Source organism: Gekko japonicus, unplaced genomic scaffold (assembly GCF_001447785.1).
Source record: "Gekko japonicus isolate JY-2015 unplaced genomic scaffold, Gekko_japonicus_V1.1 scaffold2598, whole genome shotgun sequence".
NCBI lineage: Eukaryota > Metazoa > Chordata > Lepidosauria > Squamata > Gekkonidae > Gekko > Gekko japonicus.
The window spans coordinates 56,355-83,075 of NW_015169861.1; the positions used below are offsets into that span (position 1 = coordinate 56,355).

At 42.9% G+C, this 26,721-nt stretch overlaps 1 protein-coding gene across 1 annotated transcript; it reads left to right on the forward strand.

The window, feature by feature from the left end:
* On the forward strand, window positions 1-26,721 carry LOC107115659 (protein regulator of cytokinesis 1-like). The gene is made up of 14 exons (XM_015417412.1): window positions 1-53; window positions 2,229-2,361; window positions 6,461-6,583; window positions 9,500-9,733; window positions 10,144-10,314; window positions 11,642-11,794; window positions 14,750-14,897; window positions 15,199-15,335; window positions 17,493-17,588; window positions 18,015-18,155; window positions 18,660-18,749; window positions 19,695-19,775; window positions 22,531-22,632; window positions 26,549-26,721. Exons 1-14 carry the CDS (start codon window positions 31-33, stop codon window positions 26,615-26,617), a joined length of 1,701 nt encoding a protein of 566 aa, XP_015272898.1. The 5' UTR covers window positions 1-30; the 3' UTR covers window positions 26,618-26,721.

Consider the following 26,721-nt stretch of genomic DNA (forward strand, 5'->3'; position numbering starts at 1 on the left):
ACGACGGCGTCTCCCGTTTTGCCTTCGAGGATGCCGAAGTCGCCCAGAGAAAGGTGAGGAGGGAACTTCCCTCGGAAGCAAGACCCCTGAATTCGTTGGGGCTTACTCCAAGTTAAAAGAGGCAGAGAGGGTTCAAGCCTGAGGAAATGTTAAGGTGCTGGAGTCGGGGGCAAAGCCGTTAAATGGGTGGGAATCAGCACCGAGCCTGACACCTTGTGGCGGAGCGTTGAGGAGGAGAAACGGCTTCGGTTTTCTGTAACCCAAAGTTCTCAAGGGGGGTGGGGGGAGAGAAGCAGGTTGTTTTCCCACTCTTGCTGAAGCTGTCAGCTTGGGCTGCAGAGGATAGATACCGATAACTTCTTTTATTTATTTATTTTTGGCATTTTTGTGGGTGTGTGCACCTGAAAGTCATGGCGACCTCTGGGGACTGACCCCTACTGGGGGCCTGGAGGATGTTCAGAGAGCCGGCTGAATAAAGCCTGCCCCCGCCTCTGGTATTGCAAGGAGGTCTCCCATCCAAGGACTTGCCGGAGTCGACCCTGCTTAGGCTTTCGAGGTCAGGCTTGCCTGGGCTATCCAGGTCAGGGCAATACAGGTCACTCTTGTTCCCTTGCAGCCCAAGCTGTTGGCCACTTCTGTCAGTTTTTGGTGTAGAGTAAAGGAGCCATTTGTTCCTTTCTCTCCACCCAAAATGGCCTGTGGGGAAGAATGAGAGCAATCTGATTTTTCTTCCCGTACATCTGAAATTGCATGGGCTGCAGAGAATCAAGAGCGACCTGTTACTTTTCTTTACAACAGAAGCTGGTAGGCTTGGGTGGGAAGGTAAAAGAATCCAATCACTACTGTTCTTCCCCTGCCAAGATTCTCCCTGTGTGCCATTGTTGCTGGGCTAGAGAGCAGTGGTGGGGTGGAAAACAAATAAGCTCAGCTGATAGTAGCTTTTGATCTCCTTCTTCTTCTTGCTTCTTCTTGCTTGGGTCCCTGCAAAGTTGGGATACAGCAAGAAATCTGGAAGGCAGTTCCTGTTCAGCTGCCATTTGCCTTGTTTGTTGGGAGCTGCTGAACAGATTGGATAGTCACCTGTCTTCAAGCCAGCTGAACAGATCCACCATGAAATTCGCTGCATCATTACTCTCATATGAACTGTCCTGTCCTGGAGACAACCAACTGTTACCTTTTGAAGTGAGAGATGGGTGGTGATGGGTGTTAAAACTAGAAATGGGAAGGCTTGTGGAAAAGTGGCAGGAAGTGTTGCTTTCAAGGACATCTTAATTTTTTGTCCAATAACAAACTGGATTTTTTGGAGTGCTCTAGGGAAAAGTTTCTGAAATATTTTCTGCTTTGAAATGAGTGAAACCCTAAATTGTTTTAAGATAAGATGCTATTCTGTCAAAATAGGTAGTATGAAGATTTTTTTTGTAAGACAGTTGATAACAGTAGTGGATAATTCCTGTGTGGATACAACCTATTTTCAAGAATGTTGATTGCTTTAACTAACTGTTCCTAGACAGTTAAATTTAAGCTTTAAAGGAAAAGTGTTATAAATGCTTGACTCAGTTTATAAAGGGATCAATGATGGGAAGACTTGATGTAACTAAGCTAGTTGGAGGATCTCCTCTCTTGGGCTTTTAGTTAGTAGTGGGTTCTTTACTTTATCTCGTATATGTAGTTTCCCCTCCCTTTTCTTCTGTTGTAGTTTGTGTAGTGTTAAAAAAATAAATAAAAAATCCCCTCTGTGTGATCAAGCCAGTTTTTGTCCCAAAACCAGAGTTGAAGTTGAACTGAAAATAATATAGTCAGCAATGATGTGGGTTTTCCAGAAGAACTTGAATTGGTATGTGTCAGTTCCAGATAAGAACAGGGCTTCCAATAACAGAGCAGAAATCATGTGTTGGCCCCTGAAGCATATAGGAAGCAGATACAATTGTTATAATAGAAGCAAGATACAGTCGACCACTGGAACAAGACAGCAATCTTAGCCCAGCTGAAGGTTCTGGTCTTCTAAGGTAGCCCCACATATAGCATATTATAATAATGTAATTTGGATGTGATCAGTAGCCACAGCCAAATCTTGCCTTTCGAAGAAAATCAATACAAGTGCACCCCTACCCATGCACCCTAGTACACTGTTTCCTTTGAGGTACTATGGTAAGAAATAAATCACTGGGAAAGTGAAGGCAAGACCTTGGATTATTTACCACTAATTTATCTCTTTTGTTCTGTTCTAGTGAGGTCATGGCTGCTTCGTTAGTAAATAGTGTCACCCAGGCTCTAGCTAACTTGCTAGACTTATGGAATGAAATGGGCATGAAGAAAGAACTGCAGCTGGAGCGTATGCAGGCTGTGAAGGTCCACATTGAGGTATGGACCCGTTTGGCCTTGTGTGCAGATCGGATAAACCATCCCCCTGCCCCCCAATTCTCATATTTGCATATTGTGGCCTGGTGTTCCTCCTGTTAGACACCATCAGGTTTCTCATCCTCTTGGAACTGAAAGAAGTCTTGGAAGGTGGGGGAATGGCTTCGTAAAAGTCCGAGCAATCACGGGATAGAAGTTAAGTGCTTTATTTAGTTCCTTGTTTCCCTCATGACTGGGTGACAAACCTGAACTTGCACGAATTTTGAAGCCATGAGAGAAATGTACTTTGTGTGTTTTGGGAAAAGTGGAAACTTCTAGAAAAGTGTTTAAGTATATGAAGTCTTGATTTTTTTTTAGGCCTGAGTTTCATTTCTCGCTCTAATACAAACTGTGCTATTTCAACATCAATGAGCGGCACCTAAAATGATGCTTGGATTTCTGGAATGAACAGAAAAGTCCATTGTCATTGGTTTTTACCAGAAAGCAGCAGTAGTGTTTGGAGCTCAATCATATCTTTTTGGCATCTTGGAAACAGGAAAAAATAGCTGTAAAATTAAAATCTAAGAGTCCATACAAATTTAGTACAATCAAAATAGTACTATCTAAAATTTTGTACCTTAAGAACTTCTGTAAGAAACTTGGCAACATCATTAGTGATCTTAGGGATTGAATCATTCAAGAGAAGTTGACATTTTGACTTGTTACTCAAATAACTTTTAGGATGAAGCCAAGTTAGAAGGAATTTTCCGCGAGGTAGCTCATACAGGGGGCATTTGACAATTATGTGCTCAATCGTGTACAGGGTGTTAAGACCACAGGGGCACAGCCGTTCTTGTCTTGGGATTTGATGATATCTGCCATAGAGTATTCTAGAGGAAAATGCATTAACCCTGACGATCTCCGTAGGCATCTGGATCGAGGTGGTGTGGCGACACTGGTGTTGTTAGATCTGTCGGCTGCGTTTGATACGGTAGACCACCAGTTGCTGGCCCGCCGCCTCGCCAACGTGGGGATTCAGGGGCTTGCTCTTCAATGGTTCGCCTCTTTCTCCAAGGTTGGGGACAGAGGGTGGCGAGTGGGGACCAGCGGTCCCGAAGGCACCCCCTTGAGTGCAGGGTGCCCCAGGGAGCTATGTTGTTCAACATCTACCGTGTTTCCCCAAAAATAAGACACTGTCTTATATTTATTTTTTCTCAAGAAGACACACTAGAGCTTATACCACAAATGCATAGAAATCCTGCTAGGGCTTATTTTGGGGGTAGGTCTTATTTTAGTGGAAACAGGGTATATTCGCCCCCTCACCCAGATTGCCCAGAGGTGTGGCCTTGGGTGTCATCAATATGCTGGTGATACCCAGCTCTATCTGATGTTGGACGGCCAGTCGGACTCCGGTCCTGATGACCTTTATCGGGTGTTACAAGCTGTGGCTGGTTGGCTCAGACTGAATTGGTTGAAATTAAACCCGGCAAAGACGGACGTGCTGGGCCTGAGTCGGACCGATCCGGGGCTGGTCTCCCTCTCCCGGCCTTCGACGGGGTGCCTTTGGTGCCTGCGCAGGAGGTTAGGAGTTTGGGTGTGCTCCTGGACTCCTCGTTAACAATGGAGGCCCAGGTGGCAGCCACTGCCAAGTCGGCCTTTTACCACCTGCGGCTGGCTCGGCAGTTGGTCCCCTATCTTGACCGTGAGGACCTGGCCACTGTGATCCATGCGACGGTCACCTCGAGGTTAGACTATTGTAACGCTCTCTACTTGGGGCTGCCTTTGTCGCAATTCCGGAAGCTGCAGCTAGTGCAGAATGCTGCAGCCAGGCTGTTGATGGGCCTCTCTAGGCGAGACCACATCCGGCCTGTGCTGCAAGCACTGCACTGGCTGCCGATAGCATACCGGATTCACTTCAGAGTGCTGGTTCTTACCTTTAAAGCCCTGAATAGCCGGGGTCTGGCTTACCTGAGGGACCGCCTCTCCCTGTATGTTCCCTCAAGAACACTACGATCGGGGAGTCTCCACCTCCTGGAAGTTCCAGGCCCCCGAGACGTTAAGTTTGCCCCTACTAGGGCCAGGGCGTTTTTGGTGGTGGCTCCTACCGGGTGGAACGAGCTCCCGGAGGAGATCTGGGCCCTGCGGGACCTTGTACAGTTCCGCAGGGCCTGCAAGCAGTGTTCCCTCTAAGCTGAGTTAGTGTGAGCTAGCTCACAGTTTCTTAGCCTCTGGCTCACACATTTTTGTCTCCGCTCAGAATGGAGGGCTCCAGAGCAAATTAATGTATGCAGTAGCCAAACCGCTCGCTCACAACTTTAATGCCAGTAACTCACAAAGTAGAATTTTTGCTCACAAGGCTCCACAGCTTAGAGGGAACATTGCCTGCAAGACGGAGCTCTTCTGCCAGGCTTTTGAGTAGGAGCCGCCGCTGCCACTATTCTACCACCGTGGTACTGTTCCATCATTTACCCCTATTATGGGGGGTATGCATCACCTGACGGAAGTGGGTAGAACATCATCATTGGAGTCCTTGCTACTTAATACAGCTGGCCATCGAATTGGGATTACTGTTCCCATCTTGGGGATCTATATATAGGATAACATCAGAGCACCTGAAATATTATTTATGGGATTTTATTGTGGTTGTTCAATGCTGTTTTATTGTATTTTATCTATTTAACCTGGCACTAGCCATATGTTAGCTGCCCTGAGCCATTTGGAAGGGCGGGGTATAAATCCTAAATAAATAAATAATGTAATTTGTAGAATTTAAGCAGGCTGCATCATTTAGTTTTTCTTTTTCTTTGTTCACAAATTATTTTTTCAAAGTACAGATGATGCATGAATACTCCCTCTAAGCTGTAGAGTCTTGTGAGCAAAAAGTCTACTTTGTGAGCTACTGGCATTAAAGTTCTTAGCAAGTGATTTGGCTGCTGCATAAATTAGTTTGCTCTGGAGCCCTCCTTCCTGAGCTAAGACAAAAATGTGTGAGCCAGAGGCTAAAAAACTTTGAGCTAGCTCACACTAACTCAGCTTAGAGGAAACACTTTCGACCATCAATATAAGCAATTTGTGGAGCACACTGTGCCCATTTCACCTTCTTTTTGGCTGGAACACAAGGGCTGTGTTTGTCAAAAGGCCCAAATGGGTAGGGATGAGTGCAAAGATGATGAACACCATAGTCAGGCTTAAAGCAGCAGATGGGAGATGGGACCGACTTCTGTCTCCATGTTGGCTTCCTTTGGAACAGGAATTTCTGACAGACTTGTGATGAGCTCTATAGAGAAGTGATGAGAGCAAAGAAAATGAAGGTTGCTTCCAATGAACAGAGCAAAAACAGGACACCCAATCACCTTCTCTCTTCTTTTCTTTACTCTCCAGTAGGGGCAGGGTTTTCAGGGAATTGCTGCTGTTACAAGTGGAGAATTCCCTTGAAGTGCATTGGTCCTGCTTTTCACCCTGGAGATGCAAGGTGCCATGTACAGTCTGCTTCTTATTCAGTGAGGCAGACTCCTTGTTTTGGTTCATTTGGTAAGGCTACTTTGCTGCCATCTTGAACTATGTCTCTGAGGGGGGGGAAATGTGGGCCTGCTATCTAGGCCCAGAACCACTCCCCAGATAACTTTGAAAACAGTATAACTTCTAGTCCCAACCCCATGGACCTAGAAAGAAGATATGCCTATTGCACATAGTATCTCTGAGGGAGTAACTCTTAACTTTTGAGTTTGTTCTTTTTAAAGGTAGGTTGTTCAGCACTCCCTGAAGTCTGATACAAATCCTGAGGGTCTGATCTTAACTCAGTTGATCTGTTTAAGCCTTCAGTTGTACAAGCTGAGTCTATCTCTTTCTCCACCAGTAGGAAATTAGCTTTTGGAGGGTAAGGGCGGGTAGTTGTTCTAGTAGTGCGTGACATTGGTCGGAGTCAAAGGGGAAGGTCCCAGGAAATGTTGCTTAGCTTGCTTTCCACATACCAGGAGGCAGGATCTAACCCATATGTGAAACAAGCCCATATATGAGAAGAACAAATTTGCCAGGTAAGCATTTCATTTTCTAAACTATGCCATAACAGAACATTTTTGGTGTATGATTACACTGATCCTTCTCTTTGTGGCTTGCTGGACAGAAACTGTTGGAGGACATGATTGAGGAAGAAAGAAACTTGAAAGAGAAAATTGAAAATGATATTGAAATACAGAGGAAGCAGTTGAGTATCATCAGAAATGAACTCAAGCTAGATTCTTACCAGGTAAGTTTTTATTGATGATGATTTATTTATTGCTGATAAACATTGTCCATCAAATTGACTTTTGGGTCACTCCTATTTTGTTTAAGCAGGTTCTTTGCCTCTAGGCTATTGCAATAAATAAATATTCAAAAGTAGTTTCTATGCATATGTAAAGGTCTTGTGTTAAATCCCTGACATCTGTTGCTGCTGTTGTTATTTATTGAATTTATAAACCACCCTTCCCTGTAGGGCTCAGTACGGTGTACAACACAGTCAACATACAAGGCTAAAATGTACAATAAAATCAACAAAACAGTGATCGATGGCACACAATGCATTTCGCTCCCTCCCAGAGGCGGATCAGGTACTGGCCACGGTAAGGCCAAGATGAAAAGCCATGGTGTGAGCCGTTGCTGTCCTCAACCGTAGGCCTGGCGGAACATCTCTGTTTTACACGCCCTGCAGAACTGAACTAGGTCCCCTGCCTAGCTCAGTTCTGCAGGGCACAGATGTCACCAGGCAGAGAAATCTGTCTAGTGAGGACAGCTGGACGTCTTTTGGGCCAGGGATCACCAGCAGATTTTGATCTTCAGAGTGTAAAATTATTTATTATAGGTAACAACTAACTTGGTCTCATCTGTAGCAGTGCAGTCAAATGGGATCACCCCAGTTAGAGTTTCATTTTTGCACCTGAAGATCCTTAAAAATACAGAATGATATTTGTAAATATAAAAGTAAGGGAGAATTGTGAGGAGGGGGTTTGACCTGATTAAAACCATCTATGACTTAAAAGTGTCTTTTTGGTGCAGGGATTAAAGTGTGCATTACGGAATCCTAGTTTTTCCTTCTCATCCTTTCCTGCTGTGATTGAAATCCCAGCTGTTCTAAGCTTCTAGAGCTCTGGGCCTCTGTCCACTTCAAATTTTAGAAAAGCCCAAGGCAAATATAACCAAGAGAAGATGGAATGCTTCTCCAGTTACCCAAATCAGGAACTTTAAAAACCCTATTGGCTCTTGCAATGGGTGGTGAAATAAGAATTAATTTGTACACCCCAACTATTTCATGCCACATAGGCAGTGAGAAAGAAAAGTGCCCCCTGTCGTGCTGTACTATTTAGGCTTGGCTGGATAAGTGGTTTCCTGCTCGCTTGTACCACAGTCTGTTTTTTGAGCTCTGTCATTTTACACTACGGGGGTCCATCATAGATGACAATTTTCTGGTGAATCACTCTCCCTTCTTTGTGATTCCTTATGAACCCCCCAGCTTATCCACTTATGACAATGGAAGCTTATCAGCATAAGAGGAATCGCTGCACCGAGAAGTTACCGGGCTCTCTGCTGTGTTCCTTTTGCTGCCTTGCTGAATAGTGTATTTTAAACTCTTATTGGTTACTGCATGCAAATGTAGCTTGACAACTATTGAAGTTGGGCAGAACAGGGCTTAGAAAAAGTGTACCCTAATGTCTTCCCCCAACCTATTACTTTGGTGGCAAATTGCCCATGAACTGGTGCAGAGGGAGTTGGACAGAACTGAATGGCAAACCAGGTCAAGAGAACCTTGCAAGGAAAGGAGGTTCTTGGATGCAGGGCTGGTGAGCATCCTGTCAGCAAATCCTTGTGTTGGCTAGGCCAATTTCCCCTACTGCCTGAGGCCTCAGGGCTAGCTGCACATGCACTCCCCTTTGCTGTCAAGATATTTTTCAGCAAGGTGATGAGACATGCAATTGCAGCCCTAACCCTGGCCAGAATGAAGGAAAGTTTCTGGATATTCTCCAGATTGGGTAGTGTTTAACAGAGGCCTTGCCTTGCTTTACCCTCCCTGCTCAGTTTAGACACCATGAGAATCTCTAAGGAAATCCCCCACCTTTCAAGGAGATGACTGACCATAAGATATTTGGTTAATATAGAATGCCTTTTAAGTATAAGGCCTGCCATTTAATTTGTATCATGGAGGTAAACTTTTAGCAATGGCAAGAGTGAGGGCATTCAAATACACTTCCTCTAGAAAAGTTTAGGGCAGGAGCTTGCTGCTAGAGTTCTCTTTCTCTGCCTAATAAATTCACACAACAGGGCCACCCTTAGACTATAACTCTTGAATTCGGCAAACTGGGGCAGGGGAACAGTCAATTGTTTTTAAAAACCATTACTTAGTTTTGAAGTGAATTCCTCCTCACAAAAATCTCTCCTGCAGTGTGAAGACATAGCATGAGGTAGACCTCTGGAGTTATGGTTGTACTCAAAAGTTTCTGTAGTGACCCAAAGTGGCACATAGACACTAGAGGCTGTCTGGCAGTGACCAAGAGGAGAGGCAGAGTGACCAGCAGGAAAACAAACTGCTGGAGGGGAGCTGGAGCCATCGGGGTGGAGGGTTCACCTCCCATGTGGGAAGAGGGGGATAATTTATCTTACCCTCAGTGTTCCCTCTAAGCAGAGCTAGCTCGCAGTTTTTTGCCCCTGGCTCACTCATTTTTGTCTTCGCTCAGGAAGGAGGGCTCCAGAGCAAACTGATTTATGCAGTAGCTAAATTGCTCACTCACAGCTTTAATGCCAGTAGCTCACAAAGTAGAATTTTTGCTCACAAGACTCCACAGCTTAGAGGAAGCATTGCTTACCATCCATCCATTTGACACAGTGGAGTTTTTGAACATGAGGTACAGGAGTAGGTAGGTATGTAGCAAATACACGCAAACTGTTTTAAATCCATGGGCCCTAGCAAGTGCTACAAAATGGCATTTGCATTGGGAAAGGGATCCTCTGTGTGACCCTGGATGATGTTTTGGAAGGTGCAGTTCCCCTGTTCTTTTTTTAAAAGCGGGTTAAATGGTAGCCAAGTATTGTAAGGCACCTAGCATGCCCAAATGTAATTTCTGCTCATCCCTTCCACTTGCTGTATTTGGCGATTCATTTCTGGACTTAGGCATTCTCTGACTTTTCACAGGTTGAAGAAGGCTTATCCATGCTTCAGCTCGAGAGAGAGTTTCGCTTGGCTTTAGAAGCTGCTGTTAAAGAAAAAAGAGGGAGGCTGGAGAAATTGAAACAGCTGCAGCAAGAAGATCAGGCACTGTGTACAGAGCTTTGTGCCACCCCCTATTACATCCCTACCGGCAGTGTTCCCACTTCCCTGGAGCTGGCAGAACTCGAAGAACATGTTCAGAATCTCTTGCAAGTAAAGGTATTGACACATCTCATTTTCTTCATTTAAAAACTGGAAATAAAATGCTTCTCCAAGATATAAGTGAATCACTTCTGAATGCTTGGCCTGGAAAACTTTCATGGAGTTCAGTTTATGCAAAATTGGCTTCTGTGAGCATTCAGAGAACTGTAGAGCCAGTCTCACTAAACGGTAAATGAACTGGTTGTTTGTATACTATCTGTATTTCTGAATGGTCAGAGAAAGCTAGGTTGAATTCCTGAATAGCACTTCCAGTTCATAAAACTGGATGCGTTCATCAGCAACCTTGGTCTGTTGTTCTGAAAATGATCTTTAATGTAAGGTTTCCCAAACAAGAAGCCTTAAAGCAGTAAAATAACCACTTGTTTTATCTAAATGTATTTAACAATTTAAATTGTTTATTTGAATAGGAGCAAAGATTGGAAGAGTTCTTAAAACTGAGAAGAGAAATCAGACAGTATAATAAAGAAATTGGCCATATACCAGATGGCACACTGGAAAATGAGATGCTGCTTGATGATGAAGAATATATTTGCCTTACAAAGAAGAATATTGAAGATCTTAAATCACTTGTTAATCAGGTTGGACTTGGAATGGCTATCACAATTATCAGTGTCTTGCATGATAGTGGGTACCACTAATGGGTTGTCAGTCAACCCAGGTGAGGGTGAAGCCAATTTAGCTGAGCAGACTAGTGAATTATAAGCCAGTGTTCAGGTATGGTATTCAGCTGAGCTACATTAAGCAGCAGAAGAAGAAAAGATTGGATTTATACCCTGCCCTTTACTACCAAAGGAGTCTCAGAGCGGCTTACAAACTCCTTTCCCTTCGCCTCTCCACAACAGACACCCTGTGAGGTTGGTGGGGCTGAGAGAGCTCTGACAGAAACTGCTCTTTTTCAAGAACAGCTGTGCCAGAATTTTGGCTTGCCCAAGGTCATCCAGCCAGGTGCAAGTGGAGGAGTATTCTCCCAGATTAGAGTCCGCACACAACCACTACACCAAACTGGCTCTTCCGGAATAGTGCACTTATGAAATAGTTTAGAGTGAGTTGAGCTGGCAAGCTACATATAGTTTTGATTTACAAAGAACATGGCACAGATGTGTTATGGTGGCACAAATTTTCTGATCCCTTCTTTCTCTTTCTCCTTAAAAAAACCTCCAAAACTTCCTTTGGGGTTTTGCAGCCTTCCCGTTAGTGCAATGTAGAGACTTGTCAGTCTGGTGGGGCACTATTTAGCTGAGTTAGTTGCTTTGTGGGATTTAGTAGTTCCTGGGGAGGAAGGAATAAAGATCTCTCCCTGGGCTGCTGCTCCCTAGTGTGGATTCGCATGTTCAGAATTTTCAGTGCCATAGGGCTGCACACTGATAAATACTTGACAAGGGTGAGAACCGAATCGATCTTTCTGTGTTTTTGTTTGTGCTACATCTATGAAGCTTACTGCTGCTTTCATTTTACTTGTGCTAACAGCCAAAGTCAGCTCAAGTCAGAACTGTTCAGTCACAGGAGTAATATTCTGACCTCTTTTTTTCTTCTAAGCATCTAGGTACATTATCTTATACAGTAATCAAAATGTTTGCTTGTCATATTATCTTGCGTGATATGCCGAGGGGATCCAAGTGGATCAGCTTTGCCGCTGTAAGGACTAGAAACCTGCCCCTTTTTTGTGGGGGGAAGGAAGCTAATGGTTTTCTGGGAGCTGGATTTTGGTCCTGATACCATCCTTCTAGTACAGCTGTAGAATGTTAAGGCTGTAGGAGCAAGTTGCAGTATCTTCTCCATCTCTTAAAAGTCCCCCCATCTCTTATTCCTTAAAGGTGTTATTGGGCACAGACAACTAGGAGAATATTACTGAGGAATTCCTATGGACTCTGTGTCTCTTAACTGATGTAAGTACACCCTTTTTAGTTGCAGCTCAAGAAAGAATCCTTGACTGCCAGCCTTGAGACGGTGGCGGAAGAAGTGCAACTTCTGTGGGACAGACTTCAGTGGCCGCAAGAGCAGCAGGAGGACTTTAAAAGAATCACAAGCAAACGCTCTATTTCTGAAGCACTAAGGATGGTAATGGTCAGATTTCTGTATCTCCCTCCCAGATGTATGCGCTTCTTTGACTGTGCTTAAACACTCCCCGTGGACTCCAGTCCAATGTGGAGTGACACTAAATTCCACGGTCCTGAACTTGCAAACACAAAGGACAGTTGGGCTTTGACAAAAAACTGTGCCTGCAAGGTGAGAGTTCTTGCACTGCACCAGCAAGAGGCTTTCAGATTTTGTCCCCTCTTTCCATGTCAACTAATCAGATGGAATTCCTGTGCATGTCATAGGGGAGGCCATTTGTGTTGAGTAAGTGGCCAGCCCAGCCTCTCTGCTCCCCTGCACAAACTACAAATGCAAACCAGAACACCTCCGAATATCTTGTGGCTGCGCATTATAGGGAAAGATGAAGAATGAGGGGGCAAGCTGCATTTCAGGGAATCTTGTCACTGATGATCTCATTAAGGAGATCTTAATTTCTGAGCAGAACCCCTTGGTTCCCTGGAGTACCTTATAACTGCTGAGGTATGCACGCTGCTGGTTGTGATAGCTAGCTGACTAAAAAAGGCTCTATATGGCATGCCATATTCTAGCTTTTTTGTGGGAAAGGATCAAATAGCTGATTCGATGACTTTGTTTGTACACACACGAGTACAACTATTTTAAAACATGTCTTGGGTGGAAGTAACTATAAACACTTCAGTATTCAGTCTTTACACAGCCATAATTAATGAGAACATAATGGCCAGAGAAAATATGATAATTTCTTATCAATACCTCCAGGAAAATCATAGATGGTCCTTTCACTGGTACACCTGACATGTTTAATTTATAATAGTTGTACTCCTGACACTTTGACCATAAACCAAAAATGGATGAGTAAACTTACATTCAAGTCTTTGCTACTAATATGCATGCAGAAATCAATAGATGAACTGAACATATCACAAATGAACAAAATAAATACTAGGTTCACTGGAAATTTGTATCAGTCTGATAAATAAGTCAATATAATTTTCCGATAAAGTAGCCAGCAGCTTTAGATCTCTCCTGACTTGGATGGGGTTGTACTCCCCTTGAAAAGTCAGGTTTGCAAATTGGGAGTGCTGCTTGAACCAGCAGTGACCCTAGAAAACCAGATGGTTTCTGAGGTTTGGAGTGCGTTTGCCCAGCTCCAGCTGATATATCAATGGCATCCATTCCTGGGTCAGTCAGATCTAGTTACATCTAGTTACATCTAGACTAGACTACTGCAATACATTCTACTTAGTGCTGCCCTTGAAGAGTGTTGGGAAGCTGCAGTTAGTGCAGAATGCTGTGACTATATTGCTGGCTGGGGCCAACTTTTGGGAACATATGTCCCCAATGCTACAAAAATTACACTGGCTGCCAATCCACTTACGAGCCCAGTTCAAAGTATTGGTTTTGTCCTTTAATGCACTACATGGCTTGGGACTGGGCTAGCTGAGGAACCGTCGTTTCCCATAGGTTCCTGCCTGGGAACTAAGATAAAGGGGAGATGCCCTCCTGAGCAATGTTCCCTCTAAGCCATGGAGTCTTGTGAGCAAACACTCTACTTTGTGAGCTTCTGGCATTAAAGTTGTGAGCCAGCAATTTGGCTACTGCATAAATTACTTTGCTCTGGAGCCGTCCTTCCTGAGCTCAGACAAAAATGTGTCAGCTGGAGGCTAAAAAACTGTGAGCCAGCTCACACTAACTTAGCTTGGAGGGAACACTTATGAGTGTCCTACTGATTAAAGATGCTCGTTCGATGGGTACATGAGAGAGCACCTCTTCCATGGCAGCCCCACTATTATAGAAAAACTTTCCCAGGAAAGTGTGCATGGCCCCCTCATTGTCAATCTTCAAGAGGCACCTGGAGACAGTACTATTTAGGACTCCATTTTGATTGGTCTAGCTTTTACTACTGGCAGTCCTAACTGAAGGTTTTAAACTGGGATTTTTTTAGGCTTTATAATTTTTGTGTGTGTGTGTTTTTATAATGTTTTATTTATATTGTAAGCTGCCTTCAGTTCTGCAAGAGAGAAAACTGGTTAATGTTTTTAAATTAGTAATAATCCAAACCATTATGTTGTCATAATTGCTATATATGCTTAAACGCCTCTTACAATACAATAAATGTTAAAGACTCATTGTGGGTATTCCTGTAGCATCTCCATATGAAGTCAACAAATCTCACAACTCTTCTGTAACCCAATACAAAAATGTCTATGTGTTCCACCAGAAATAATGGGAGTATAGTGAGCATCTGGAAGTATATTATATTTTCTCCAGCTGGATACAACTGAAATAATGAATCTAAGCAACAAGACTTCAGGTTGGCAGTCCGCCCTAAGGTGCTGATTTGGTTAAATTGCCTGTGTATATCCACGGAGAAGGAACAGTGGCTTTGAACCTGATACATTGCTGTTAAGGAAGTCTTGGCTCATCTGTGCAGTGGGTGACCTTGGTCTTGCTTCTTGCAGCAATGCATCAGTGTGTTCCAAGTCTTTACTATCTAATTTGTTTTTGGCAACTGCTGTCAAGCTGCAGCCTGACAAATTTGGTGGCTCAGACTTAAAATAGTGTTACTCCTGTGCCACAGTACTAAGCTAGCAGGGAGGATAATGGGAAAACCAAGTGTTTTCCCTACCCGAAATGTGCTTCTTGCTGTAGTGCATTTTGAGTAGCTAGCCTCCCCCCCCCCCCCAAAAAGCTCATCTGACAAGGAGGGCACTAGACACATTAAAACAGTGTTGAAAAGTGAAAGTCAATTTCAACACCTTGGTGGTCAATTTCACACAAAGATTTCGGTTTTCTAAAACTTCATATTAATGTAGAAGAGTCTTTTGTTTATTACAGCCTGCATTATACTGTTTTTTTCTGACGGCATTTGTAGCAGATGTGTAAAAATGGAAGCAATAACTATTAACTGCTCGATGAAATGTCTTTTGCTACATGCTGTTCCTTTGCTTTCATTAGTGGGAAGAACAGTTGCTGAACCTGGAAGAGCTGAAGAAAGAGAAACTGAAGGACCTTATTTTGAAAGTCAGGCAACAGCTCAATAGCTACTGGCAAAAGTGTTTCTATAGTGACGAACAGAGGGCTGCATTTCAGCCTTTTCATAATGGTAATTCCCTCTTCAGCTTTTGTCTTTCACGTTCCTGTTGCAAGTTTGCTTACTGAATTTCCTGTTTCTGTAAATGACAGGTTTTATGACTGAAGGCATTTAAACCAATTTTGTAATTCCTATGAAATGAGAACCTGACCTGTTGTCTGCTCCGAAGGGTGGGACAACCCACTTTAAAGACTTGCTTCGCTGGGTTGTAATTGCAGTGATTGAACAACATACCCTACTTAAGCCTTTGCTTTCTACTTGCCGAGTCTAGCCATATGCGTCGTACAAACTAATGTTCGTTTACTTGCCCCAGACAATTTCACAGAAGACTTGTTGAGTCAGCATGACGAGGAACTTCTGAATATGAAACTCAAGTATGAGAAGAACCAGCTTATGTACACGAGTGTACACAAATGGGCAACCACATGGGAGCGTTTCATTGAATTGGAGGTAGGCTCCACTGTGTGTTTAAAGGTATTGCATTGAAGAGGGAAAGTCAGAATTAAAAAGGATCAGTTATGGATTCTCATCCTTGTGGATTATGGGCAACCTTGAGCAACGGCTCAGCCCCAGGAGATGTCATGGGTTGCTTATGTCCTTAGTACTGATGATCTGCTATCACCTGCAAAGGGATGGTGTGGGTAGATTTGCTCTGTTGAGGATTTGGATTTTTTTGCAGGAAATTGCTGGAGGGGATGGGAATTATCTGCCTCAAGTCCTTGAGAGCTTAGAATTCTTAGGGAGAAGGTTAGCCTCTCTTACCTGCCCCACCAGTGATTCCTCAGGCTTCTCCACTCATTCAGCGTTCTAATGCAATTGCCTGTAAGTGGCTGGCATGTAAAAGTTAAATCCTTTTTGCCCGTTCAAGGTTCTTCCATTTTCCACCTCTTATAAGTGAAACTGAACTATGTTTGGAAATATGCTACTTCATGAAATAAGCTACTATGCTAGTGTAGAAACTTGTTTCAGTCCGTACAAAACATTACTTCTCTATCTATGGAGATAAAAATCAGATGCTGGTGAGCATTCAGAAGCTGATTCTGATTAGCAAGAACCTTGGTGTATTGTTTAAATGACATTGTATGGATTTCACATGGCTGAGTTGTTCCCAGTTACTATGACATTTAATGTGTATGGTGACACATTACTGAAAAGATCAGATCAATGTCTACAATAAAACAGGAGTCCCGAGGCACTGTAAAGACTAGAAAATGTGTCAAAATAGACCTGAGGATAGTGTCTCGTTCACATAATAAGAATCTAAGCCTCAGGATATGTGTTAGCTTCATATTAATCACATAGCAAACATCAGTGTAAACAAACAGTAATCCAGTTAAGGTAGCTGATTTGTGCTGTGACTTTGAAAAGCCTGCTTTAAGTGAAGAAGGTTATGCCTACTGATGTAAAATGTTGCCCCCAAGTGTTGTTGTTTTTTTGGGTAACGTTTGGGAAAAAATGAAATGCACGCAATACTATCAAACCTAATTTTACTGCTTTATAACGACATAAAACCCATCATTTATAATTTAGTGTCTAAAATTGCAGTATTTGAAATGTTTATGGAACTTCAAATTTATAAATGCCTTAATTTTCTACAAGCAAAACTACAGCTATACCCAATACTTAAGCGAAAACCACAGGCTGATGCACCTTGTGCTGCTTTAACGCTTATACCTCAGTTTTTGCTCTCTGAAAAGTAGGGGGGAAATTAGGAGTTAGACAGGAAACATAAGATTTGTGTTAAATAGTATAATATGTTTGGTCAGAAATAAGAGTCATCCAAAGGGTCAGTAATAAGATCTGCACAGCTTAGCTTGTAGATTCTAGCTTTATGCTTTCTTCTCCCTTGTGTGACTAATAGTTAGTGAGAGCTCAATTTTGAATGAAACTTCCAGAGATTTCCTCTGAGGCTTTGGTGCAGTTTTCTGTCCCACCTCCTTCTGATCCCACCCCCATCCCCCAGCAAGGGACGGCAGTAAGTTGCTTGATACTGAATTTATAGGTATGTGTCATAGTGGTTTGAAGTGAAAAGGTCAGCTACAAGACAAGAGTCATGTCAAAGGGCCACAGAAACAGGGAAGGCGCTGCATGCTGCCCTCGTGAAGGTCAGGTATAGGAGGTCTAGGTATAGAAATGCATCTTGGGTTTAAGAGCTGTGTAGGTCTGTGTAGTACCCTGCTGACTTTGAAAGCATTTAACTCATTCTAAAGGAGAAAATATTTCATAGGGGTATTTTTCAGTGTTCCCCAAAATTTCCAGTTTTTTCATTGGAAAAATGAAAAAAGGCCTTGGGAGAAAATTTTTAAGGTTTCCCCCCGGGTTTTCACATCTTTAGTTATGCCAAATTTCATGTGACATAAAAGCTATTATAGCAGTACTTGAAGCATTTAAAAATGACATTCTGTTTATTGGTAGTGTACATCATGATCCCTGTTGGTAACCAGTACTGGTGTACCAGTTGGTTTTTCCTTGAAACTTGCAAAACTTAGAGTGATTTGTTCCTTGGATATATACGTAATGCTGTAGGAGCAGCAATAATGTTTAATTTGCTCTGTATGGTAAGAAAATGCCTGTTACTGATACGTAACCAACTGTGCTTGCATTCAGAAAAAATCGACAGATCCAAGCAGACTTCTGAACAGAGGAGGTAACTTGCTCAAAGATGAAAGGGAGCGGTCAAAGATCCAAAAGCAGTTGTTAAAAGTAAGTGCTAGGGTATAGCTATTTGGGTTTGACCACACTGAGCTTCCATAGCTTAAACTCAGCAGATGTGTTACCTGTTATGTCAAGAGCAGAGCATAAACAAGGGCTAAGTTTCATACCTCCGTCCAAATTATTTATATGTTCAGAACACCTTGTAGTTCTCTAGCTAACTACGTGTACAGCATGGAAAGGTGTTTGATTGCAACAGAGTTGAAGAGTTCTAAAGTGCTTTGAAAAGTGTGTTAAACTGGCGTTTAGCCGGGGCATTACACAGGTTGGCTGTAATTTTACAATAATACTTATCAGGTGCCTTTCTATGTGTGTGGCAGCCAAGGCAGCACATTTTAATTTTTCTGCGTGTTGACTTGAATTTGACTAGATAACTGATGAATCTGACTAGATTGATGAAACTTTCTTTGACACTAGTTGAGTGAAGACCTGAAGGAAAGTGTTGAAAGCTGGGAAAGAGAAAATGGTGCTGACTTCCTCGTCAACAATGAGAGGCTTTTAGACTCCATAGCCCATCAGTTGGAACATCATAGGCTTAGAAAAGATCAGACAAAAGCAGTAAGTCTTTTTTTCTTTTTTGGCATGCTAAAGTCACTCAGCCAAATCCTAACCATGGGCGAAACAAGAAGTAAGTCCTGGCTAGCATTAATGATGGTAAACCGTCAGTGTGAATAATGAAGAGAGAGGGAGTATCTGGATGATGGTGTTTGGTTTTTGCAGACCTGAGTCACGGCTGGGCCTTGCCTGTCAATGGTTGCGGCTTTGGGGGGGGGGCTGCCTGGGTAAGGGGACAGCAGCAGTTTAGGCAAGATGCTCTTAGCTTTTCAGAGGGTGCAGAATGCAGGTACATAGTGGAGCCAGTGATGTTGTTTCTGCATTGAGTTTCTGCCGTGTTCTGGAATGCTGGGTTAATCTGTGATGTGTTACTACCTTAGGGCCTAAATGTGTACTGCTGTGGCTGTGTTGGTTTCTAAATGGGACCCTCTTATGAAAAGGACAGTTTAGAGTGTTACTAGTGAGTAAAATACAATCATTTCAGAGATCAAATCTCTTGTTTTGCAGTCTGTGAAGAGGGATGAATCAGCAGGGCCAAATTCAGGTGTTAAAAGACCTGCAGGTGTATATACGCCGACTCCCAAGAAGATACGCAAGGTAAAACATTGCCTGTTTGGAAGAGTATCTGGTAGGAACTTGATAGCACAAGTTGAAGTATATATGATATATAGATTTGTTAGGGTACATTTAGGTTGTCTTTTTCCTGGAATGTGCAGTACTGAGTACTGGAATGTGCAGTTATCTTGGATTTCTCTCAGTAACTGAGGATATTGAGGGGGAAATATCTGTGTATAGCTTTGTGGAGAACTGGGCCTCACAAGATGCTGTAAGGTAGAAGGCTTCTCAGCCGACTGGATCTCCATCAGCCCAGCTTCCCTTTCTGAGAGATCAGCACTTTGGAATATCTCCAAGCCTGGGGCTGTCTTGTTCAAGGGACAGCTTTCTTCTTCTCAGCCTTAGGTAGCCAAAGCTGCTAGTGCTAGAAGAAATGAGACACAAGATCCAAATTTGCCTGATAGCATCCCAGGGGAAAGGCACACACAGTTATCTGCTTGGACCAATTAAATCCGTAGACTAGGATTACGAAGCTCTCAGGGCAGTAATTAGTCACTGAAGATTAAAATATGTCAAACATGAGCTTGTATTACTAATGTAAAAATTGCAGGGGTGAGGCAGGGCTGTTTGATCTGTAGTCTCCAGCTAACTCTTGATATTTAGTAACACTGTGATGATAACATCCTTTTCAAAACTATCAGCCAACTATTCTGGTAAAAGGTGCTCAAACTTCAAAAAGTTGGTTTTACAGGCTTGGGAGCTGAAGCACTTGCTCACCACTGGCTCTTTAGTTACTTTCAAAAAAGGAATGTGAGACTGATGTTGTTCGAAGCCTGTGAGTATGAGACACAGGGTTTCATTGGCACCCCTGAGAATGTTTTCATGAGACAATTTAAGATTGCACTGGAATTCCACCGTTCAATGCACTGTTTGTCAAACGCTTGAAGCATTGTGTTTCTGATGCTAACCTGAAACTCTGTTTTGCAGGAGAATGGAACTGTACTTAAATCGAGCAACTGCTGTAATATCGCAACCAGAAATGCTGGCAAACCATCTGGTCAAATCAAGGTGAGTAAAAAGCATCAAATTGCTTTTTATAACGGTATGTTAAAAGCAAGCTTGCTAGTGGTCATAAGATGGTGTTTAAGGGATGATATTGAACAGTGCAGATGTGATACTTAGCTAGCAAAGGTTGGATTTTCCTGAAATCATGGCTGAGGGGACCCAGACAGCAGGAGTTTGTGGCACTTGTCCAAAGTACCCAGCCTCATGGGTCTTCCCACGTCAGTCAGGCATTATATATATGTGTGTGTGTGTGTGTGTGTATTCCCACTTACGTTTCCACTATGGTGCTTGTTCCCCTGCTCCCTAGACTAGATATAAGAGTGTTGAAGGTATGGGGGATGGAACTGGAGAATGTGCTGAAGATTCTATGTCACACTTGACCGTTGACAACTTAAAAAAAAAATTGGCCACCACGGAAGCACCAAGGATCTAGTGTAAATAAGGTTATAAAGACCGAATGAATACCTTTCTCTGAAGGTTCATTTGTCACTTTTTTACTCCCTTCCACCACCAAACTTGTTTTTACCTTGTGTCGTTTTTGGGTGTTAACAATATGTGACTTGTGTATGTTTTTAAGTGTATCATTAATACCTGAAAGCCTTTGGTGACAGGAGAATCTTGAACTTAGAAGAATGTGAAAAGAAGGACAACTCTTTGTTCTGTGTATCAGGGTAAAAACCAGTCTTCCCCAACATTTCTGAGCCTGCAGACTCCTTGGGAATTATGATACAGGGTGGTGGGTGCAACCACAAAGTATCAGGGAGTGAGGTTATCCATATCTCTGATAGATACTCTTCAACATTTTAGGCAGATGCTTTGTTTAGCAGGAGGCCTTCTAAAATGAATATAGTGTTTAAAAATATTTCCTTGCAACATCTTTAGGTTACAGGGTTAACTTCTTGGTGAACCATGACTACCAAAAGGCAAGTGCAGTCTAGTATCTTCCATCCGTAATAGTTTCTGAAAACTAACCCTAAAAGATTAGCGTTGATGCCTTCCACAGCCTAAAGACTGCTCTCTATGTTTTTATCTCAAACAAGAGTACATCCTTTTAGATTCTAGTCAGATATCTCCTCTGAGGATAAGCGTAATGTTTTTTGAGGAGGAAAAGGAATAGTCAAAAACAGAGTGAATGTTCAAGATCAAGTAAGCAAGAAATCTTCAAGTTTCTGCCTTTTATTTATTGATAATGCTAAGTGACTGACAATATTTTCTTATGTATATTTACTTGGAAGCAAGTCTCACCAAGTTCAAGTGATTGTTGCAATTTTTCCAGAAGGCTTCAAACAGGAAATTGCTTTGGACAGTCAAAAGAATTGGAGCAGATGGCTGAATAGCTGTGAATTTGATATTGTTTCATTGCCTAGGTGTGACAGGTTACCTTCAATTACAGTTTTCATTTTAATTGCAAGCAAGCATAAACCAGTGGATGTGAATTAGGCAGGCTTTGGCTATTAATGTTCTTCCCTAGCAGCATTGGGTGGTAGCCAAGACTTCAGCCATGTTTCCCCTTCTCATTTGACTCCTGGAAAAAGAATGCCTAGAACTGTAGTACCTATGTGAACAAAAAGCAACGCAGATGGTGAGGGGGGGGGGGGGGGGGGAGGAAGGGGAAATCAGGCAAAATCCTTTTCTCCATGTTCAGCAAACAGAGCCATATGTGCAAGAGGGAAGATATCTGTGCCCAGTTCCACTTCCCTTCTTTTCCCACACAGATTCCACTATGGGATTCTTAGAATCAAAAGGGTCTGGTAAGAAAAGGTGAATACCGGAAAAAATCAACACACGTGGTAGAGTTTTGTTAGATACAAGCCATTGTATTTTGACTTTTTGGATTATTTTCAATTACTCTTTGCCCCGTTCTGCCAGAAAGTGAATTTTTAATAGTTCACTGGACAAGTTAACAAAGACATGCACACTATAGTAATGATTTGAGCTATAATGTACATTGTGAGTGTCTTACTGGTAAACTGGGTCACTGGCACTGCTCAAAATGAGCCTAAAAGCTTATGCTGTCAAAAGCAAGTCTTCCAAACATAGCAAGAGAAAGAGAGATCATGCCAGCCTAATGGATCTTCAGGTAATGGGAATATGTGCTGGGATGATCTGTGGGAGATCGAGCCAGCTCCTTGGTAAACGAGTGGGTTCAGGGAGGTTAGGGTAGGTGAGGGTAAGGCCTAAGCGGAGTATATTTCTAGTGGGGTTAGCATGAACAACATTCTATAAATGTCGATAAATCTAACTTGCTAACGGATTTCTAGTAGCACCTTAGAGACCTTGGTATCTGTCAGAGGAAGCTTTGACTCTGGCAAGCCTGTAGCCTGGAAATCTTCTTGGTCTCTAAAGTGCTACTGGACACGAATCTAGTTCTTGTGCTGCAGATCAACACAGCTGCCCCCCCCCCCCCCCCCCCTCCCTTTTTCTTGCAGCCGCTTAATAAGCAAGTGTTGAAGCTAGACCTCAAAATGTGGCAGAGAGTGATGTGGCAGAATTTAAAAGGTACTTCAGATGAAAAGAGTATGGCTTTCATGATATATAGTGCAGTTGAAGAACAGAAGTAGGGGGGAATGTAGAACAGCGTCAGTTCCACTCGTTGAAGGAGGTGTTGGAAGCTCTTGTATAATTGTGAAATGTATTGCATAGAATCTTTCCTTCCCATGAAATAAACAAGTGATCCAGTTCAGACTTTAAGGGATCTTAAAGATTGTACTTAATGTAACTCAAGACAAGTAGGTGTAATTATAATTACGTTTTGCAGACTCCTTCCAAAAGCATACCTCTAGATTCCCTGCACCGACCACCATTGGAAGAGTGCAAGGAAAGCATACCAGACAGTCAACTTAGCTATTCAGATTTCATGGTATGTCTTCACTGTGTTTCCTTAATCACGTAGCTTTATAGGAAATGAGCAGAGGCTACTTTAGAAGGAAGTTCAGAAGCAGAGTTCTGAACTTAGCTGAAATGATTTGAGACTGTAGCCAGGATAATTTTTGTCCAGATCAGAATTCCAATGCTTGTGAAGTTCATTAGCTCAGTAACGGGCTTAATGTGGATTTAGGCTTAACAGTTGACCAAAGCTGCCTGGGAGCGCAGTTCATGACAACATTGTTGCCTTGCGTTATATACCTGGCAGTTGTACCTGAAATGTTTCTCCATGCATGATGGCTAATTCTAGGAAGAAACTTGGGCCTTTAGGATTAGTTAACCCATTAATTTGTTGTAAAATAACCTACCTTACTACCCTGGCTGTCCACTGATAAGAAATTCCAGTGTCATTTGAGCCAGTTCTATCTCCTCTCCCTGTCATATCTTAATGTAGAAACAAAATCCTTTTCTGCACCCCATCAAGCTTTGGCTCTGCTTTGATGACATGGTTGCGGAAAGGTATCACCTGTTAGCTTATTTGGGATTTGGTCACCTGTATTTGGGATTTGGTCACCTGTATTTCATATCTGTGTGCCCAGTTGGTCTTCTCTCTCTTGCTTGTGGGTACGTCACTTCTCCACTGGCCTCCCTATTCGTATCCTCCTAAGCTGTGCTGTACTTGGCCTCCAAAATTGTGCATGCTTATCTTCTCCTTCAGTCTCTCCCTCCACTCACTTGACTATTCTTGTACTCCCTCCTCTTCTTCTCTAGAACTGCTACTTCCTGACCCAAAGAGCAGTCCACTCCATGACCTCCTGAAACCTCCTCTTGCCTCCCCTCATGCTGCAGAGTACCACCTCCTTTTCCAGAGAAGTATATTTTCCAATATACTTCTGTGACAGCTGCAGTGATGAGAGTTGTCACTCTTGCCAAATCCTTTCAGCTTCTGCCCCTTGGTGCTTCTCAAGCACACCTGTGTACCTATTGCTCTGTGTTGCTTTAGTATATAGCTGCCTTCCAGTTTTCTTACCAGATGTGACTGTTGAGCGTGTAGCCTTTTCCCTGCCAAAATTATCCCACCTGGCTTCTTGATGGCTTTATACGTGTGTGCTGGGTTTTGTTTACTTCATTTATACCCCAGTTTCCTCCACAGTGGGGACCCAAAGTGGCTTACGCTGTTCTTCCCACCTCCATGTTCATCCTCACAACAATCCTGTGGGGTAAGCCAGTGGTCATCTGGCAAGCTTCCATGGCAGAATAGGAAGTCGAACCTGTGTCTCCCAGATCCTAGTATGACACTCGAAATGCTGTATGACATACTTACTTCCTACCTTTACTTTCGGCCAGTGACTTTGATGCAACACTCCTGTTCACTGGTATATCTACTCCTGACAGCAAACACAGCATTGCTCTGTTGGAACTCTTTGGGGATGTTGCTTTCAGTATTGCATGCATTCTGCTCTCCCTCATTCTCTCTTCAGTCTAGTTCAATAGTGGGTTTTTTTTTGGGGGGGGTGTCTTTTTCCCTCACAACTCAACAGTAGCCACCCTTCAGTTCTCGCTTCATTTCCTCCCACTAATGCTCAACCCTGGCTTATTATCACCCTATTTGTTGCGTCTGGTTGTGTTCTCAAGCAACCGAGTGTCTTTGGACACAGTCGAAAGGTTTGGCTGACTTGGCTCGTTTTCAGTGCGAGCTTTTGCTTTCTCTGCCAGCTGCTCAGACAAGCATCATTACTGCAGAACCATGATCACTCATTCTGACAATCCCTCCTCTACCTGAATCTGCCAGCATTGCCACTCCCCCCTCACGTGCTAACCAAGAAAGACTTGCTTTCTTCAGTAACACAAATGACTTACCTACTGCTATTTCTCTTCTTTCCTTTCTATCCTCCCCCTAATTTTTCTTGACAAATGGCAGCTCTGTTTCTCCTCCTTCTGTCTTGGAACATACCATGATCTGCTTCATTCTCAGAGCCTTCCAAATGGTGAACATCACCATTCATCCTGTTGACCAGGCTATGCAATCTTGGCAGCAGTTCCTTTTATACTCCATATTTAGCTGCCGAAATCATTCACCACTCCTGTTGCTCAGACCCTGTAAAGTCCCTCCTACAGCTTTTTCGCCAGCTTCTCATTCCTTTGCATTTCTGGGACAAAGCTTTTCAAGACCTTGTCTCAGCTTTAACCTTCCTCCCTTTCTCGTTATATCCCTGTCTGCTCCTACCAGAGTCTGCCACCTGAAGCTCTCTTTCAGAGTTCTGTTTATTCTCCCTTGAATTCCTCATGCATGCAGTTCTCTTCCTGAATGTGCTTATGGTGTCACCTCTGTCCTCAAATCCCTAACCCTCATTCCCAAATTTAACCAAGTTCTAATGACATTTATCTACACTTGTTTGGTGGTTCTTTTGTTCCCTCAGAGTAGGTCAATAAATCCCTTTTGGAGTAACTCTTTTGGCTTGTTAAACCTGGGGTTGGATCTCATGATCTGTGAGTGGAGGATTGGTCATCTTTTCTGCAGCTCCACCTGACCGTGGAAAATTGATTATTGGGGTTCTAGGAAACACACAGTCGAATGGCCATGTGGATTGGAAGGCTGCACTGAGGAGAGGGTGAAATTAATGCTTCTCATGCTTCAAGCGTTAGCTCTGCTGATGAAGTCTCATTTCACTTTCCACTAGGTGCAGCCTCCCAACCGGCATGGGTCCACATGGGTCCCGTGAGCCTAGGAATTATTTTTCCCTGGGTCAAAATGAACTTCTGAAGAAGGGGAATATGTGAGAGATCTGTGGCCATTAGTGTCTTTCACTCACTGACTGAATGATCCAACCTTAGGTTGCCATATACACTGATGGTGCTGTAAAAACATCCCATAGACATAGGGATCTCCCTTGGTTATAAGTGCATGATGGCAAACATGAAAAGCACTGAAGGTCATCTATTTAGATATCTATGTCCTGCTTTTCTCCTCAGTGGAGACCCACTGTTGTTTTGTAAGCCGCCCTGAGTCAGCCTTGGCTGGAAGGGCGGGATAGAAATTTAATGAATCAAATCAATCAATCAAAGTGACTTACAACACACAATTCTCCCATCTTTCAGTCACCCTGCAAGATAGGTTAGGCAGAATGTGTGTGACTGGCCGACAAGCTTCCATGGCAGAGTAGGAATTAAAGCCTGGGTCTACCAGATCCTTGATCCAACACTCTAAACAGTATGCCGTGATTGTAAGCTAAACAAATCAGATACTCGGTACAGGAACACTTGATCCTTAACCTGAGCAGCTAGCTAGGATTAATTTGAGTGACAAGTTCATGCTTCCATATGCAGACAAGTTCTGCATCTAAACTTTTAACAAGCAATTCTAGAAGATTGTTTTCTAGAATTAAAACTAGGTTATGGTCTAGATAAGACGAGGAAAATTCTGTATCAAACAATCTATAATCCAGGATGCGAAAGATTGGGCTAAAATCTTTAGTTACCGTTGCAGCAAATTGAGCTGGAGGTAGTAGAGGTGCTCTCATTTAAATATTTACTTGGAATACTGGGTAATTGTTTCAGTCCTCTCAAAACTTGTGGTTCCATTATGTTCGCTAGCATTAAGGATAGGTTCAGACCAAAGTCCAGCAGGGAAAAATTACAAGTAGCTAATGCCTGGGTCAAATTCCACTAAGCGGTTTGTCATACAACTGTGAACATCAAAAAAATGTATATACAACACATTTTTCAAAAAGTCTATGGGGCATACTGGGTTGGGAATGACAGATAAGAGGATTAGTCATCTATTTTATAGACCTTAGCTGAAATATGAAGGGGCAGTGTACAGCAGTATCTCTTCTAATCTATCTATGTAACTCCTATGCTGGCACTCTGCTGCTAGAGAAGAATGTAACTCTCTCTTTAAAACATTACAGAAAGACCTGTCAGTGAAATCCAGCAGCAACAGAATTTTCAATTCTACGTTAAAGGAGAACTTGAACTGATGAGCCTTCCTCCACTGGAGCTGAAACATACCCCGAGGTCCGTTGTATAAAGGGATTTATTTTAAAAAATTAAGTATTAAACATGCATACAGTGCTTTTGTGTA